This window comes from Cyanistes caeruleus, chromosome 4, assembly GCF_971803275.1.
Source record: "Cyanistes caeruleus chromosome 4, bCyaCae1.hap1.1, whole genome shotgun sequence".
NCBI classification, from domain to species: domain Eukaryota; kingdom Metazoa; phylum Chordata; class Aves; order Passeriformes; family Paridae; genus Cyanistes; species Cyanistes caeruleus.
In genome coordinates this window covers 78,493,128-78,509,609 of record NC_141704.1, presented here as the reverse complement: position 1 = coordinate 78,509,609, position 16,482 = coordinate 78,493,128, and the positions used below count along the sequence as shown (strand labels likewise).

The 16,482-nt window shown below is 40.5% G+C and overlaps 1 protein-coding gene across 3 annotated transcripts in view; it reads left to right on the top strand.

The window, feature by feature from the left end:
* The window catches only part of BCAT1 (branched chain amino acid transaminase 1), a 69,267-nt gene that overhangs the window by 32,760 nt on the left and 20,025 nt on the right, over nt 1-16,482 (top strand). For all 3 annotated transcript variants that reach the window (XM_086885485.1, XM_086885484.1, XM_086885483.1), the window contains 2 exons: nt 12,739-12,939; nt 16,145-16,255. In XM_086885485.1, the coding sequence (XP_086741611.1) occupies nt 12,829-12,939; nt 16,145-16,255 (222 nt within the window). In that variant the 5' untranslated portion in view covers nt 12,739-12,828. The remainder of the gene's footprint in view (nt 1-12,738; nt 12,940-16,144; nt 16,256-16,482) is intronic.

Below are 16,482 nucleotides of genomic sequence, written 5' to 3'. Positions count from 1 at the left end.
CACTTAATTTTTGTGCCTGAAAATCTGGTAGTTCCTTTAATGCATTCATTCTGCTTATTGTGCTGTCACAAGACAGAATGAATATTGTTTGGAGAATGTAGCAGTCTGTTTCCATATGTAACTCAGATTTGGTTTCTTTTAATGTGTGAATTAGGTCTGACTTGGAATTCCTAACACTTGGTGTTAAGAAACTAAAGGCATCTGTGGTGCCATTTATTGCTCTAGTACCCAGAAAGATGATTTGATGTAGCCTTTTGTCTTGGAATTTGTCTTTGTTTTCCCTTTGAGACTGATACATGGAGCACTTTAAAAAGATACTACTACTCCTGTAATGTTTCTTTGAGTTTCAGTGCTCTGAAGCTCTGGAAAAGTTGGTATCATAATGGTGCAAATTTCAGTTCTTTTGTTTTACTTTTTAACAGCCTATTTAGTGTGCCAAAGTGGTGTAACTTTTAAGGGAATTTCTAGGGAATAAGTGGCTAGTTTGCTGCACTAAAGCAGAATGGAGTAGCTGTAGCTTACAAGTGGATCTGGATTGAGCTGCTTATGTGAAGACCTGTGGTGGCAGAATGAGAAACGTTTAACTGAGGCTTCTGTGTCTCAGTGCCTGCTTGTGCTGCTCTGAATATCTGAGTGCTCCCACAGAGTTTTCTGCAGACAGACCCAGCCTTCCAGGCTCTGAGCCATGGGGATGTGAGCCCGTGGCTGACTGGAAGCTGCATGGGCAGGTTAGTGCAGTGCTGTGCTCCAACTGGTGATCCCTGTGGGCATCTTGGACTTGCTAGATGAAGTACAGTTTTCTGCTAATATGCTTGCATGGCTTCCAGTTCAAAGGCATCTCACCTCTAGCTAGGTGAGGTGCTATTGGATATATTGAATTTTCCATAATGATGTATGGTTTGTTATTTGTTTGTTGTGTTGCTGTAATGTTTTAAAGCCCAAGCTGTGAATTAGCTGACACCGTGCTAAGAATTGTACAAATATGAGCATAAAGATTGTTTCCACTCTGCATATATAAAACCCCCAAAAAAACTCAACCAAATGACAATTCTTCCACAGAATCTAAAGCTGTAGTGTATTTTACACTAGAAGGAACTGAAATTCTTTTTCCAGTGCGGGTTCAAATTTCCATTTGTGATTCAAATTGGGAGACTGCCAGTAGAAGTTTTACTTCACTGTGCACCGTAATCATTTTTGTACTAAGTGGGCCTATGATTTGTGGTAAATACAGTGGGATTATAGGATTCCTTACTCTGGGAACTGGGAGAGAGAACAATCCATTTTGAGAAAATGGATTGCAACAAACAGTTTTCTGATCCTGGGCATTTTTTTTTTTTTAAGGAAAGATGAGAATTATTTTTTATCAAACTTTCTTGTTTCCCATCCAATGCAAAGTTCAAAGTATATAAAATACAGAGTAGTATAATTTTTGCAACACTGTCTTAAAGTCTAATCTAATTGACTTTAGCACATTAGCGTGACAGGGTTGATGTTCCACTTCTTGAAGAGTTTAGGCAGTACTGAGCAGCTTTCCTCTGTTTCCATTTTATAGGAGCAATAGGTGAAGTTACTGACATGCTCAGAGCATATGGATCAAGGGAACACTGAAGTATTTTTGGAATGAGGAAATGCACAAGTATAGTTACCGTATTACCTACAAGGCTAATAAACATAAAGCGATTTATATGATTTATATGTTTTCAAATATATATTATTTCCTCCCCAGCTTGTCCTCAATTTTTCATTTTCTAATGACATCAGTAAATTATTTACCTGCCAAAGCATACGTGCACTCAGTGAGGCTTTTTGTCATATTGCAGATACTGACTCTTCAGGGGTTTTGCATGTTAGGTGTGGATATTGGAAGAACACCCTGCATTGCCATTTTAAATGCTATATTAAACTCCATTTTAAACTTTGCTTGATGAGCAAAGTTTCCTTTATATTAAATTGTACGTGGAAAGATTTATTATAGGAATTTACTTATATCTTGATGCTGTGATGAGCAGTACCTCCCCAGAATGTGTGCAGAGAAAATCTGCTCTTGTATAAACTGTCTCGAAGCAGTAAAAGAGAAAGAAGCAATTCAATATGTGTGTGTGGAAGGGGATACAATAAGAATCTCCAGATATTTTGTGTCTTAGAATCTTGGCCATCCAGTCCATTCTCCCACTGAAAGTGGGGCTCTCATCAGCACTAGAGCAGGCCCTCTGTGACTTTGCTGAATGCAGTGCTGGGCTGTTCTCCTAAAGAATTCTTGTTTTCCTGGTGTCCAGTCTGATCCTCTTAAGCTAAAGCCTTGTCAGTCTCCATTTGGTAGGTCATCTCTGTATCACCTCCGTGGAAGTACATAGCTGTAGCCACTCTTAGATCAGGAATGCCAAGCTAGAGGCCACTTCTGTTATTGTCATAACAATATTTAGCATGTCTGGGCTGGGCACTGCTTTAGAAATGTTATTCTGATTTTATCTTGATTTCAGCTGAATCTGTTTAGTTTAAGTTATTGTCAGTGGTAACAAAACTATTTGCTTTTTGTGATGTGTGGAATAAAAAAAGACTGGTGAGTAATAAAACTGTTACATCACTGTACTTTCATATCACCTGGTAATGTCTCCTAGCAGATATGCGTATGCTGCAGAATTATTTCAGGTGATTTACAATAAAATCCATTCCCTCATCTTTACCTGCCAAGAAGGAAACCCGTTCCAGGATAAAGAGTGCTGAGTGGTTTCTGTGATATTCTGCATCCACATGGGCATGGCAGTATTACTATTAATAGGTGGACCAGACTGACACATATATGCTGCTCTCATTCCAATTATTAGGAAAGAATTTGGGATCTGTGGCAGCTCCTTTCAGTTTCAGCTTGATGGCAAGTGGTTCTGTGTTTCTCTTCAAGTGGGTAATGTTCTTTAAATAGTTGCAGGCTTTTAGCAAATAGATCTTCGAAGCTGTAATAGAGGAACTGATTGTCCCATTATCTGAAGCTGAAGGATTTGCAAATAAAGCTAATTGTCTTCGGCAAGTAAAAGGAGCTTTTAGCCAAGATAAAAGGAAACTGTTAAAAACAGCCAGGGGCAGTTTGGCTGAGTTGATTTATAGCACAAGAAAGTGATGTTTTATCACTTTTGAGCTTAAGATGTGTTTGTAAAAGCACAGAAATTGTACTGGAATTTTGGAGATTGCATTTAGCTTGTATCATTTTCTGGATTTGTTTTTCCCAAGGTAAAGAATTGCTTTTAGCATGCAAGGCTTAGCACCAGTCAATGATCAAAGTAAACTTATAAACTGACTCCAAAACTTAAAAAATCCATAGTGTTCATACCTATTTCCAAGATTTCTTAGATGTTAGTGTCATTGTGATATCATATCCCCAGTTTTGATAGTAAGTTTTCTTTGCTGATCACACTTGAATAGAAGCTACAATTTAGGAAAAGAATTAAGTTGGATTGGTTTTCTTTCCATAGGATCTCTTGGCCTTCTTGCTTGCTTTTGAAAGGATATCCTAATTTTCCATGAATTAGCAGCCTAGAGAGTTGGAAGAGGTTTATGTTAATCCCGTATTTAGTCCCTGTTTTTAAGAAAGTACTGAGTGGAATGAATTGGGAAACTGTGGCAGTTTCATTGGCAGATCAGACATTGAATTTCAGGGCAATATTTAAGTTTAATCTGTCTACCCTTTGTACCAGAAAGGGAAATGGAATCTGAAAAAGAGTCAGGTGTGGTTAACTGAATGTTTGAAATGGTTCCTATAATCTCTGTATAATACAGAGACTGTACCATGAAAGCATTTTATATTTCCAAAAGGTTTTGAATGCCTGCATTCCATGAATCCACTTCCCTGCATGTCTGCGAGTGTATTAAAATCGGGGTAAGAAGATTTAATTGCAACTGCTCAGGACTTGGACATATGAGATTATGATTCTATTCTTGGCTATTCCACACAACATGTTTGTGACTGGCCAGGCTACTTAGGCAAAATACTTCCAACTTGTTTGTCTCAAATTTAGGTTTGCACTTCCTTTCTTCATTCAGCATGGCTACTTCTTTCAGAGAAGGTTAGATAAAAAAAATCTCGGTTTTTGTTTCAATTACTTCATGTGAAATACAAATGGTATTTTCCAGTCCAGGAGACAACACTGTCTTTAATCTTTGTGCTAAGATGTGTTATTGTTGAAATGTCAGAGACATCTCTATTCCAGTCTTGTGTCACAGGCCAGTATGAGCCCTCAGCTTGTGTTAGACTCAAACCTTCTCCCAGGCAATCTCTTTCTAAAAATGGAACACTGTGTTTATGCTACTATGCAGAAATCCAGTGGTTGCGAGGCAAAGAGCAGCACAGAATCAGGAATTGCATCAACCAAGCTGTCAGATCCTTGAGAAAAAGCAGTTTGTGTTAATACTGAATCATATGAATTAGGTAACTAGTTAATGTCTTCCGTTAGTGAAGAATGGTCCTGGTTCTGTTTTTATGGAAATATTGGCAAATGTATGAACCTGTGAGAGGACTTCCTGCTATTATGGGATTGCAGTCTGTGTTTCCCTAAATGGAATTGCTTCTTTCTAATCTGAATCCCAGGTGTATCTACACTGCAGACATGAAGTGCAGTTGCATGGCCAAAGAGGATTTTTAGAGTTTACTTGCCCAAAAGTAAGAGGACTTAGAGTAGTGTGTCAGTGTGTTTTTCACACCAGTGTAATGACTGCATTTAAGCCTGCTCACACTTCCTGATCACTCCATTTAGTTGATTGGAATAGCTGTTACCAAACAGAAGTGATTCATGGGACCAAAATACAGCAAGCATGTCTGGTTTTATTCCAATGTTTAATAGTCTCATCAGCATTTTTGTGGTTTGAATTACATAGAGAGAATCATATTTAAAATATTTTAGAGAATTTTTTGACAGAAGAGATGCTAAGTGACTGGTTTTTGTGGATCTGAAAATACAAATAGCTGGAGTAGAGGAGGTAGACCCCACTAAAATCAAGTAGTTTCTTTTCTTAAGATTTCCTAAATATCAGGTGGAAGGTTTCCTTAGGATCTGTAGGAACCTCATTCCAGCATCTTTCTTAACCTGAAAAACATGTCTTTTGAAACATATCAGTGGAGAACAGACTAATGAGTAATGGAGAAAAAAAGACCCAAACCTAACAATTATAAATCCATGTAATTTTCCTGAAGCAGAAGAAATGGATGAGGCTGTAAAGATCCAAGTAGTTTTGCCTGTCCTACAATCCAGATTCCTACAAAGCTGGAAGAAAGGGTCTTGATTAAATTAAATGATCTCTGAATCAAATCAGTGGGAAGTTATCCAGGCAGCATTTCAGCAACATGGAAAAACTCTTAAAATTTAACTAGTGCTATTGAAATGAATGATATGATTTTAGGGCAAAATAAATTTATTTTACACTTTTTTGTTATCTAGCCTGACTGTAGCTTTCCAACATCTTTATTTCCCTACTGTTGTGTTTTAAGGGCTTTAGAATATATTTTCAGCTGTGCTGCTGCCCTAGGTGCCCTTTTAATTCCTTTTGGGAAGAAGTTTATGTCAATTCCAACCACTTTTCTGTTTTCTTGTCAGAGCAGGTTTACTTCCCTACCAACTGCTTCAGATCAAACATTCCTGCATCAGAGATGGAGCCTCTGTCAGATCAGGGGAAAGGTTAAAGAAGCCAGCAGTGGGTTATGCTGCCCTCCTTTTCTTGCAGTGTAGCAGAATTTCATTCTTTGGTGAGACAAATATTTGAGAAGTATCTGTTATGAATAATTTAGGTTAGATGCCTTGCAGAGGATGGACTAGACATAGTCCTTCCAGCCATATTTTCTGCTGTTTCTGTGACTGTCTCACAACTGATTCAGAGCCTTGACTCTATTTTGCTTTGTCATTTGTTTTGTGGTTTATTACCCAATGTACAGCCAATCTGATGCAATGATTCCAGGACTCAGTCCAATTACATGTGCTAACATGTTCTCAGATGAAATTTCAAGGAAGCTTTATGTTGAAAGATTTTGGATGTTTATCCTGGGATTGCGGAAGATTGAAATTTTGTTTCTTGTTTTTTGTTTGTTTTAGTGATAGCAGTAGTAAAAAAAGGGCTTTTTTCCTCCTCAAATCTTATTATATATTGGCACACTCTCCATTCTCAAGCCTCAGGCTCTGTTGTAAATTTAAAATAGTATTGATGGTAAAGGGATTATAGGATATCTTACATGAAAGTTACTTTATACTTAGAGGCTGGTAATAGATTTCTAAGAATTTATTTGACTCTCTTAATTTTTTTTTTGAGTTGATAGAATTCTGTGTTTGTATTATTTCTACTGTAGACTTTATTATTGTGATCAGAGCCATACAGGGCTTGGCTCTGTACAGAATGTGATGCTCTCTGCCCCAAGAACTAGCAGTCTTTTCCAAAGATTGTGATGGGAAAAGAAACAGGGAATGACTGGGAAATGAATGTAGGATCTCCCAGTGCTGATGAGCAGAATGACTGTGGTGGGTGAGGGGGCTGGCTTATGCCTGGTTCTGTGGTGCTTTTTGGCTGTGTGTGGGGCTTTCTCAGCCACCACTGTTCCTGAATTGGCCCAGGCTGGCAGTGGTTGTCCCTCTGGACTGCCATGGGACTGTGGGAGAGCCACGTTGGTCTGTGTGGTGTTTGTGACTGCTGTTCATGTCCTGAGCAGCACTGGATCCTGTCTGGCTCTGGGCTGGAGGAGAGGCTGCTGTTGGTTGCCAGAGAGCCATGGGACAGTCCCAGTGCTGCCTGGCAGGGTGGGGGCTGCAGGTCCTGGCAGTCTGAGCTGGCACAGAGCTGGGACACCTGCGGTGTTTTTCACGCTCTTTGTGTGACTTTTGTGCACACTATTGCCTTTGTGCTGACTGGAGGTGCTGGGGCTGACAAGCTCTGAATTGTCAGTAGAGTCTGCAAGAGAAGGCACAGCAGCAGTTCCCAGATGGGGAAGCAGATGAGCTGCTGCTTGTGAGGATGAAGTGACAAAGGACAGCAAATGATGGCCTGGCAGAGCCCTAGTTCTGAGTCCTTCCTCCCCAAGACCCTGCAGGGAGATGGAGCTCCCATGCAGAGCACTAGATTGCTGCTTTGGCAGTAACCCCTCTTCCTCCCTGTGCTCCCTGCCTCCTGGGCAAAGGCACATTCCAGCATGGCAGCAGATCTGCATCTCATCAAACTGCCTGACTGCTTGGTCAGCTCCCATGATGGGGGTCTGCCAGAGAAGGAGGGAAAAGTGTTGATCCCCAGCTGCCCCAGCATCAGGCAGATCCGGGCAGTTCTTGATCTTAGGTCTGCCTGGTTTCCAGCTTCCCCATGAAGCTGAGGACAGGTCATGGGACAGAAGGTGACCAGGCCTGCTGGGGGCATCATTAAGCTGGTGCTGTGCTTATGCCTGATGTCTCATAAGAGCATGAGCATCTCCTCCTGCACCAGTGCACAGAGCGTGTGGAGGGATCAAATTAACTTTGTGTGGTGCCCTGTTTTGGATTTGTGACCAAAACAGTGTGGGTGGCACACCATGGTTTGAGCAGTGAGTGTACAGTGCTGAGGACTTTTCTGCTCCTCACCCTAGCACCAGTGAGCAGGCTGGGGGACACAGGATGCTGTGGGAAGGGGATACAGCCAGGACAACTGGCCCTGCTGGGGATAGTCCACTTCTCATGTCTGCTCACAGCTGTGAGCTCCTGCTCCTCCTGCACTGGTGAGACATCAGGTGGCTGGTTGTAAGCCATTGTGGTCTTTTGCATCACTTGTTTGGTTGTGTTTTGTTCTCCTTATTCATAGAATCATCAAAGTTGGGAGAGACTGTAAGATCATCAAATCTAACTGTCAATCCAACACTATCGCTGTAATCCCCTAAACCACATCACCCGGATATTAAAGAGTCATAGCCCACTAGGTTTGGTCCTATCATTTACTGATCTGTGGTATCCTAAGCATGATTCTTTCAGTGTTCCATGAGCATTCCCAGTACCAGTGATATGAAGACCTGCACAAGCTTGGTTCCCACCTTTGCCCTGTCAAGCTCTCAGCCACGACTTGCAACCACCCCAGGCAATGCCCCAGGTGTGGGGAAGAGTGGCTGGAAAAGATGAAGGTGCCACAGGAACAACTGAAAGGCCTGAAACCCTCATCTCTCAGGTCTGCTTCAATACCATTCTGTATAGACCCAAACTCATTCTCTCCAACTCTTCTCAGCTATGCTTTGTTACCTTTCCCTGTTAATAGTAATTCCTTATGCTTTTAGTAGTCTGTCTCCTCAGAATTTGTTCCATTGCTGCTCACAAGTGCAAGGACAAAACTAGTTACTTGATTTTGCCTGTGCTTCCTTGTTTGTTATTGCATGAGAAAGCCCTAATCTTTCCTAGGATATGCTTACAAATTCAACATAAGATAAAGAATTATTGCAGTTGCTTGTGATCTTGAATTAATCACCTAGACTGGAAGTCAAAGAGGTTACTTACTTCATCAGAGGAGATTACAGTCAGTCTCACTTGGGTGCATGTTAATGTTCTGAGGATCTCTGCTGAAACTTGCTGCTGTTGTTAGGTAACCTGTGAGCTATTTTACAGCTGGGGCTGCCAGGACTGGTTTTACTCAATTAAGAGATAGAAATACCTGGCCTAGCACTTTTCTAGTGTTTAGAAAAGTTTGGGTATGTCAAATGAGTTAGACCTGTTACAAATGCCCAGCCTACTGCTTATGGTTTAGGATTGTCGGTGCAGTGAGAATAACTGCAGCCAAGGATCATTTGGGAAGGCACTGACACAACTTGCTAGAAAGTGTAGGACAAAATATGCACTTCCCATCTGCACCTACCTGAGACAGCTGTCTAGGGTAAGAAAGGTAGGAATGCAACAATGAGAGTAACAGCTTTGGCCATGGACTGCTGCCAGCTCCAAATCCACTTAAAGCTATTGCAAAGGTCGGGTGGAACAAGCATTAAACTGACAGCTCAGCCAGAGGCCCCAGGATGTCTTGTCACAGCTTTGATTAGAATTGACACGGACTAGCAAGTCCTTTAATTTGACCCAGCTCATAATTGAGAAGATCTGTTTTGATCAAATGATGAATTTTAGTTTCAGGAGGTCACAACAGATCTTCTTTACTTGGGCTGGGTAAAGCTTTGCCCTGGAAGAAACTGCTTTGGAATTAATAGGCTCTTTTAAGATGAGGGGGTTCTCAAAAAGCATCTCTTTGGACCAGTGGCCCTTCCTGGGTGTAATGTAAGCTCAGAAAATCGACAGTATCCAATTGGTTTCCCTAGTACTTCCTTTTGCCTGCCATTTCCTTACCAGTGTCCTGGGCTGGGATGTCAGCAGGTACATCTTGTACGTTCCTTTCTGCTGTGACATGGACATTTTGCAGGCTCAGATCTATGTCATTTTACTTTAGGCAATAGGTGCCAAATAGCTGCATTCAGTAGACCATGTGCCAGATCCACTTCTTTTTTTAATCTCCCTTTTCCCTTTTGTTCAGCATTTGCCAGTTTTCCTTCCGGTTTAATGGTTTTATTAGGCAGCAGTGTCAGGAGGTGCTTAAGAGCATGTTAGATAAACAAAGCAAGCAAAACACAAGCCTCGCTGAAAATTCCCCTTTGTATTGGCAGTACAAGCAGTGGAGATCTGGATGGGTGGTAATGCCAATCCCTGATTCATCCTTAACATGCTGATTTTAGTGCTTGGCAACAGAAGAAAGTAAATTGCTGTTTATAAAGGTCATAGGTGATAGCAAGGTAGCACTGTGATAATCTTTTTATGAGTGATAATCTTTTAATGAGTGATATTAACATAATGGGCATTGATACCTAATAAGTACCCTGGCATTTGTCATCTGGCAGTGCTCTGCTCCTCTTTTGTGGGTTCTTCTGTGTGTTTGATTTCCCTCCTGGTGCTGCTTGAACAAGTAAAGCCCAAAGGGTTTGTGAGCCAGGTGAGATGTTGTGTAGGGTGTCCTACTTCTCAGGGACCACAAGAGGTTGAGGTAATACTTCATGCAGACCACACTCAGGGAGAGAACACCCCAAGGATGATCCTCCAAAACCTCCTCCCAATGTGTTACCCTTCACAAAAGGAGACCAAATGCATTGCAACACTTGATGCTGTCTTGACATAAAAAGCATTTAGATTCTGAAAGATTGGGGTGCTGTTGCACGCTGTTAATTTGCACTGCTTGGTAAAAAACTGAGAAAAAGACATAGTGGATAACGGAAAAGAGTCCTAGGAAAGGATATTAAGAAATTAATGGCAAAAAAAGTGGATCTCAAGAGAGCTTAACAGGATTATAAGAATGAGAAAAAATTGTCCTTTAGCATTTTTGAATGATTGTTGCCCTACTGGTCTGTGCAGTTTAGCCTGTCTCTAAGGTGTTACCCAGGGTGTTCCTACTGGTGTTTGAAGGAATTGTTATGGGTCAAGTGCTGTACCTGATACTGTTGACTCAGGTGTTGTCACAATGTCTGAAGGAAAGCTGGTTTCCCCGAATTCTGAAGGAGGTGAGAAAAAGAGCAAATGGGATCCCTGGTCATATTGTGCAGTTCCAGGAAGCTCTGTGGTCTGGGAATTGTCTGCTCCTTTTCTGGATGAGGGTCATAGTTTCCTACCTCTCTAGACTTTCTGCCAAGCGACTCAAACTGAAATGCAGTGAGTGTGTTTCATCACTTGTGACTGCAGCTTGCTGCTCCCTCTACACGTGCTTGTGGGTTTATGAGAAGAGCCAGGTTAAAGTTCTTTCTCATCCTTAAATAAAAGCTATTTGTTAACCCTGGCAAAATTAACAAACTGTTTTGAAAGTGATGCCTTTCAAGTAGTTGTGCCACCACCATTGAGAAAGCAGAAATAGGATTCATAAGTGCAGAAATCATCACACTGATGGGAGTTCTAGGAGAAGAGGCTTTATGTAGTAATTATGGTCTCCAGGCCAGTTTATTGTAGAGATAAATACCCTAATGGAAGTGACCTGAGATGCAGAAGCCTGGAATCTAGGGAAAGCAGTTGATACCACTGGAAGAGGGAGTTCTTCAGGAGCTGTGATTCTTTGTAGAGTTAAACCCAGAGATCTAGTTGTGTTCTGCATACTCACTTACGCCCCATTGACATCCCTGCTCCCGTGTAATCGTTTTCTTTAGCTGAGTCTTGCACTATGGATAATTGCAAACACCCCTTTGTGGCTTTTATTTGATCCACATCCTCTGTGATACATTTTTTCCCTCAAGTGTGATAAAACTGATAAGAGGTTCCAGGTAAAATTAGTTTCAGGATCATTAGGTGGTGCTTCTCCCATTGGAGCATTCACTGTCAGAAGAATAAAGGGAAGAGTTAAGAAAAGTAATTGTTGTTTCATCAGATTATGTTTTAATTCAGCCACACTAATGCACTGTAATATCCAGCCAAGCCTTATAATTTGAGATAGTTGAAACAAGCTTTTAGCTATTCATGTGCTCCTGCTCTAAGTTAATTTCACATATAAACCATTAAGCAAAAAAAAACTCCAGCCAAACCTAAATCAAAACAACTAATCAATAAGAAACAGGTCCTTCTTTATTAAAAACATCTTGAAAATTAGGTTGTTTACAGAGACGTGGGTGCACGTATTCTGTTTCAAAAGCTTGGGACTGATTTTGTCTCATTTTGCAGGATGTGTGCAGGGGGTGAGAAGTCCAAGACACTGATACCTCTTGCAGAAGCACCTTTTTAGAGTATTTACAAATCATTAGATCAGTTTTCTGGACTACGTCTGTTCCAGTCTATTCCATATGCACCCAGCACAGGGGAGCAGGACTTCACTTGGGGGTCTGTAATAAGGGACAGTGCTTCCTGTCTTTAGGAAGAAAGACAACAGGAAGGAAAATGGAGCTTTGAATGTGGTTCTTTGAATTCTTCCTTGCCTCTGAGCAGCACGTTTAAATGTTCAGATGGCAGCGGAAGAGAAGGGAGAGGGTGAGTCAAGGCTCTGCCTATTTTGTAGCCATCTCTAGTTGTGAATAAATGGGAGTGACATGCCAGAGATCTGCATTTCTTATTTCCTTGCTGTTCTCTAGGATGATTCACACCACAGGAGCTACCAAAAAAATACTAACTTTTTAAAACCAAAACCAGTACAAAACCCTGTGGCACATGTCTACTGCTGGCTAGTCGTGGCTTATAAGTGAGAGTCTCTGCAATCCCTCATGCAGGGAAGCATTTAAACTTCTTTGTTAATGAGCTCTTTCTAGGATAATAAGTATGTGAATGAGCAAGTTACTGTGGCATAAGTAACCTGCTGACTGCTATCTCTGATCTCTCACATTGGTTTTATGTATTAAAGGAAAATCAGCATAGCATCTACATAGTTGTGGTGGTGATTAATTTCCAATGATCAGCTTCTATTCTGAGGTACACCAATTAGGTCTTTTTGGAACATGTACAGGGGTGTTAACCTAAGTGTCCAAGGGATTTCATGTGCTAATTTTCTGGTTTTGTACCTTGTGCTGCTTCTTTTACGTAATTCTTAAACAGAATTTCAAAATATGTTACTTCTTGTATAACAGCACTGTGTATATGTTTGTGTGCACTTTATGAATATTTTGCCAGCTACTTAGAGGTTAGTTGCTTTTAACCATAATATCATTAAATAACCCTACAGAGAAAATATTAAGGCTTGTCCTTGTTTACTGGTGCAGAACATTTTTAGATCAGTCTGACTTCATTATTTTGATTCACTTCATTTTTTGTCTCCGTGTTCCTTCAGGCTTCCGACTTGATTATCACCCCAGCTACAACCTTCAAGGAAAAACCAGACCCCACTGGTTTGGTATTTGGAACCGTGTTCACTGATAATATGCTGACAATTGAATGGTCCTTGGCTTCAGGATGGGAGAAACCCTATATTAAGCCACTAGAGAACCTCTCATTACATCCAGCCTCCTCAGCCCTGCATTACGCTATAGAAGTGAGTAGTAAATTGATTTGGAAACCACCATTTTGTTTTATTAGCTCTTGAAGCCACTGCTTCGTAATACAAGGACTATTACTGTCTTAAGTTCATTAGTATTGAGTTACATCTTGTTTTGCTAGCTGGTGTTCCACAATAATTGCATTATTTACAACAGGGTTATGTGTAACACAGAAGCAATTGTGGCCAGGGGATTCCAGCACACTTAAAGCCCTAGCCTGGGGAAGGTGAGCTCTTTCTTGTGTGGTGATAAATTTATTGAAAAACCATTCTTGTTCACTGTGAGACAATGTGTTGGTCCAGTTACTGTCTCTGATATGGCAGTACAGGACTGTGTGAAACCATGAGATTCTCAGAGTAGCTTTAATTTGGGAACTGAATACGGACTTTGTAAAAGTTGCATGAAGCTGGTTTAAAGGTTGGTAGCTTGGATTGCAGGACAGATTAGACAGGTGCTTGTTTGAAACTCTGAACAAGTCCCTCGAGCTCAGAACTAGATCTGATGCACTCAGTGTATACAAGTGTGTTTAAGGAGAGAACATACAGTGAGGAATTTTGGGAAGTGGAATGTTAAGTCGGAAACCAGCGTGGTTAAAGTTTCCGTGCTTAGCTGATTACTGCCTAAAGCTGCCTTTTGTGCCTTCAGAGCAGCTTTGGCTGTACTCACACCTGTGTGGGAACCCCAGCAGGGCACAGACCCTGAAATAGAAGCCCACTTCTCCCACTTCTGGGTTGGTGGGAGTGTCTCCACTGAAGTGTGGGGAGTTGCTTATGCTGCTTCTATTATTTCTTATATTTTTCCTTTTTTTCCTTTTTAAATTTTCTTTTGTATTTTAACCACTGGTATAAGGGAAGCTTTCCCTGCTAGTTATCCCTGAGCTCCTGCCTCCACCATTTTTATTTTGGCTGATTTTTTTCTCATCTGATCACCAAGCCTCCAGAGGTCCTGTGTGAATTACAACAGGCCCCTGTGACTAAGGCTGCAGCTCTTGATCTGCCCAAGAAGTAAGAAACCACGCTGGAGTCCCGAATCTGTATTTCATTCTTAGTAGCATATTGCTTTAATGCTCGGCCTCTGGCCTGGTCTGAAATCATTGCTAATATGAATATGCTCTTTTTTATTTCCATTTTTTTTTTTATTCTTTTACCCTTATTGCATCACGTTTCCTCTAGCCAAGAGGACAGACAGAGGAGAATCTGGTGTCATTGCTGTGGCTCAATGAATACACAGTGGGTATAATAAAAGTGATGGATTTGGCATTCCCTCCCCTTTCTCCTTGCCCTTCATGATGCAGTGTGGTAATCTGGATCTGCAGAACTCCAGATCCAGCTCCCGTGATGTACAGATGTCCGATAATACTGTTTTCACACCGCTGTAGCAACCAACCATCAAGCAACCACAGCAGTTGCTTTCATTAAAGCTGAACATTTCTGGAACACATCACTGTCTCCCTTTTTAATGAGTGAAAGGTTTTACTGAGCTCTGGAAGATAAAAAGTATTTCTTTTTGGAGAAAAAGATTTAACACCTTGAGAAGGCTTTGTGTTTCAGTAATGATGATTCTTACTTCTGTCAAACCATTGATCAGATCTTAGTAGTGACATTCCTCCCTTTTCCCTCTCATTAAAAGTTCTGTGAATGTGTTTGGGAGAAGGGTGGTGGGGGAAAAAATGTGTTCTGTGATAAAAAAGTAACATTCCAACAATGTGCTCTCAGTTAGTAACTGGCCCAGTAAAAATCATAGCAAAGTATCAGCCAAATGACCAGTTACATCCTTAATTAAAGAGGTTTTTTTTTTTCTTGTGGCTACAATGTGTACCCTAGGACCAGCTTCTCTTTGAAAATTGTGCCAAGCTTTTACTATGGTTGGCATTGCCAGAGGACTAAGATAAGTTTTGATGGCAAAAAGTTCTGGGTTCTAATTCTGGTTCTGCTACATAATTGGCACACAGCCTGAGGAATATTGTTGGGATTCTGCAAACCAGTTATAACCCAATTAAAATTTGTCATGTGGACTGCACATAAGCTTTCTAAAGATTGCATTTAACTGATCCATATTGAAAAATATAATAGAATTTGATAACAGTGAAACCTGAAATACTCTGTTAAAAGTACTTGTGCACAAATACAGGATTATCTTTTCCAAATAAAAAAGCTGCAAATGTAGACTTCCAACCATATAGGGTGCAGTTCCAACCACTTTTTGTGGAACAGTCAGAGGAGAAGCCTGAGACTGGCAGCAGTGATGCAGTTAAATTCATAGAACTTACACTGAAATTTAATATACAAAAAAAATGCTTTAGAAGATAAAATTCTAAGAATCTATTGTCTATAAGCGACCATTTAATGCTTAATCTAAAGAAGACTTGTGTATATGTATATATTAGTGTGAGCTTATAAAACTAATGTGTTTTCTAGTTTAACCAGTAATTACCAATCTGTAACTGAAAATAACTGGATATTTGGTGGGTGTGTTTTTTGATGTGGTTAGGAGATGCTGCAGGGCATTTTTCTGGGAGGGCATTGATAGGATAAGGGTTTCTGATTGTCAACACCAGTTGTCTGGATCCTGCAGTTTGATGGTATAACTATGTTTAAATTTCCTGTAAAGTATATAGAGAAAATATTTTCTTTCATTTTGTCTCTAGTGTGAGGCTGCATCTCTCTCATGCAGGCTAAATCCCATTCCACAGCATAGGGGGGTATAAGGGGGAAATAAGTGACCAGTTCCTGCTAGAACTACAGCAAGAACTTCACAAGAATTTTCTCAATGACCTTATTCTATTCTTCCTAACAAAGATGTGTTTTGGACAGAGCTCTAAAATTAATTAACACACACACACATATATATATATATAAAATAAAATTCTATAGATCCTTTTTATAAGTGAAAATGCTGTTTTGACTCGGGTATTAGTCAGGATGTGAGGGAATCGTAAGTCAAACACATGCTACAAATTTTAATTGCTGTTACCAAATTAAGAAAAAAAACAACAACAAACAGAATAGGTTATCATGAGGAATTATGAAGTTTATATTACAAAGATGACCTGCTTATACTTCAGATAAGTCTGTCTCACTGGAATGTATTGCCAGAACCAGGAAGGTGAAGTTTTTACTTCCAAAATTTGCACAGATCATCACAGGCTAACATGTCAAAATTACTGTTTGTTTTCTTTTCCCTCCTTTTCTGGCTTGGTAGTTGTTTGAAGGGATGAAGGCTTACCGAGGAGTGGATGGCAAAATCCGCCTGTTCCGGCCAACCCTGAACATGGACAGGATGGCACGATCAGCACGGAGAACAACTCTGCCAGTACGTACCCAGGCATCTCATGCTCCTGAAGTCAGAGCATGTTTTCATTGTCAGAGTGCAAATCTCTAAAGCTCTTCAGTAGCAGCATTTATCAAACACTCTTAAGGCTTTGATAGCTCAGTAAAACTTTGTTAACAGATCGTATTCATTGAAGGAAACTGTTTGAAGTGCTTAATTTAAAATCAGAACAGTGAGTGTTTTGCTTTCATTGTTGTCTCCCTGCTGTC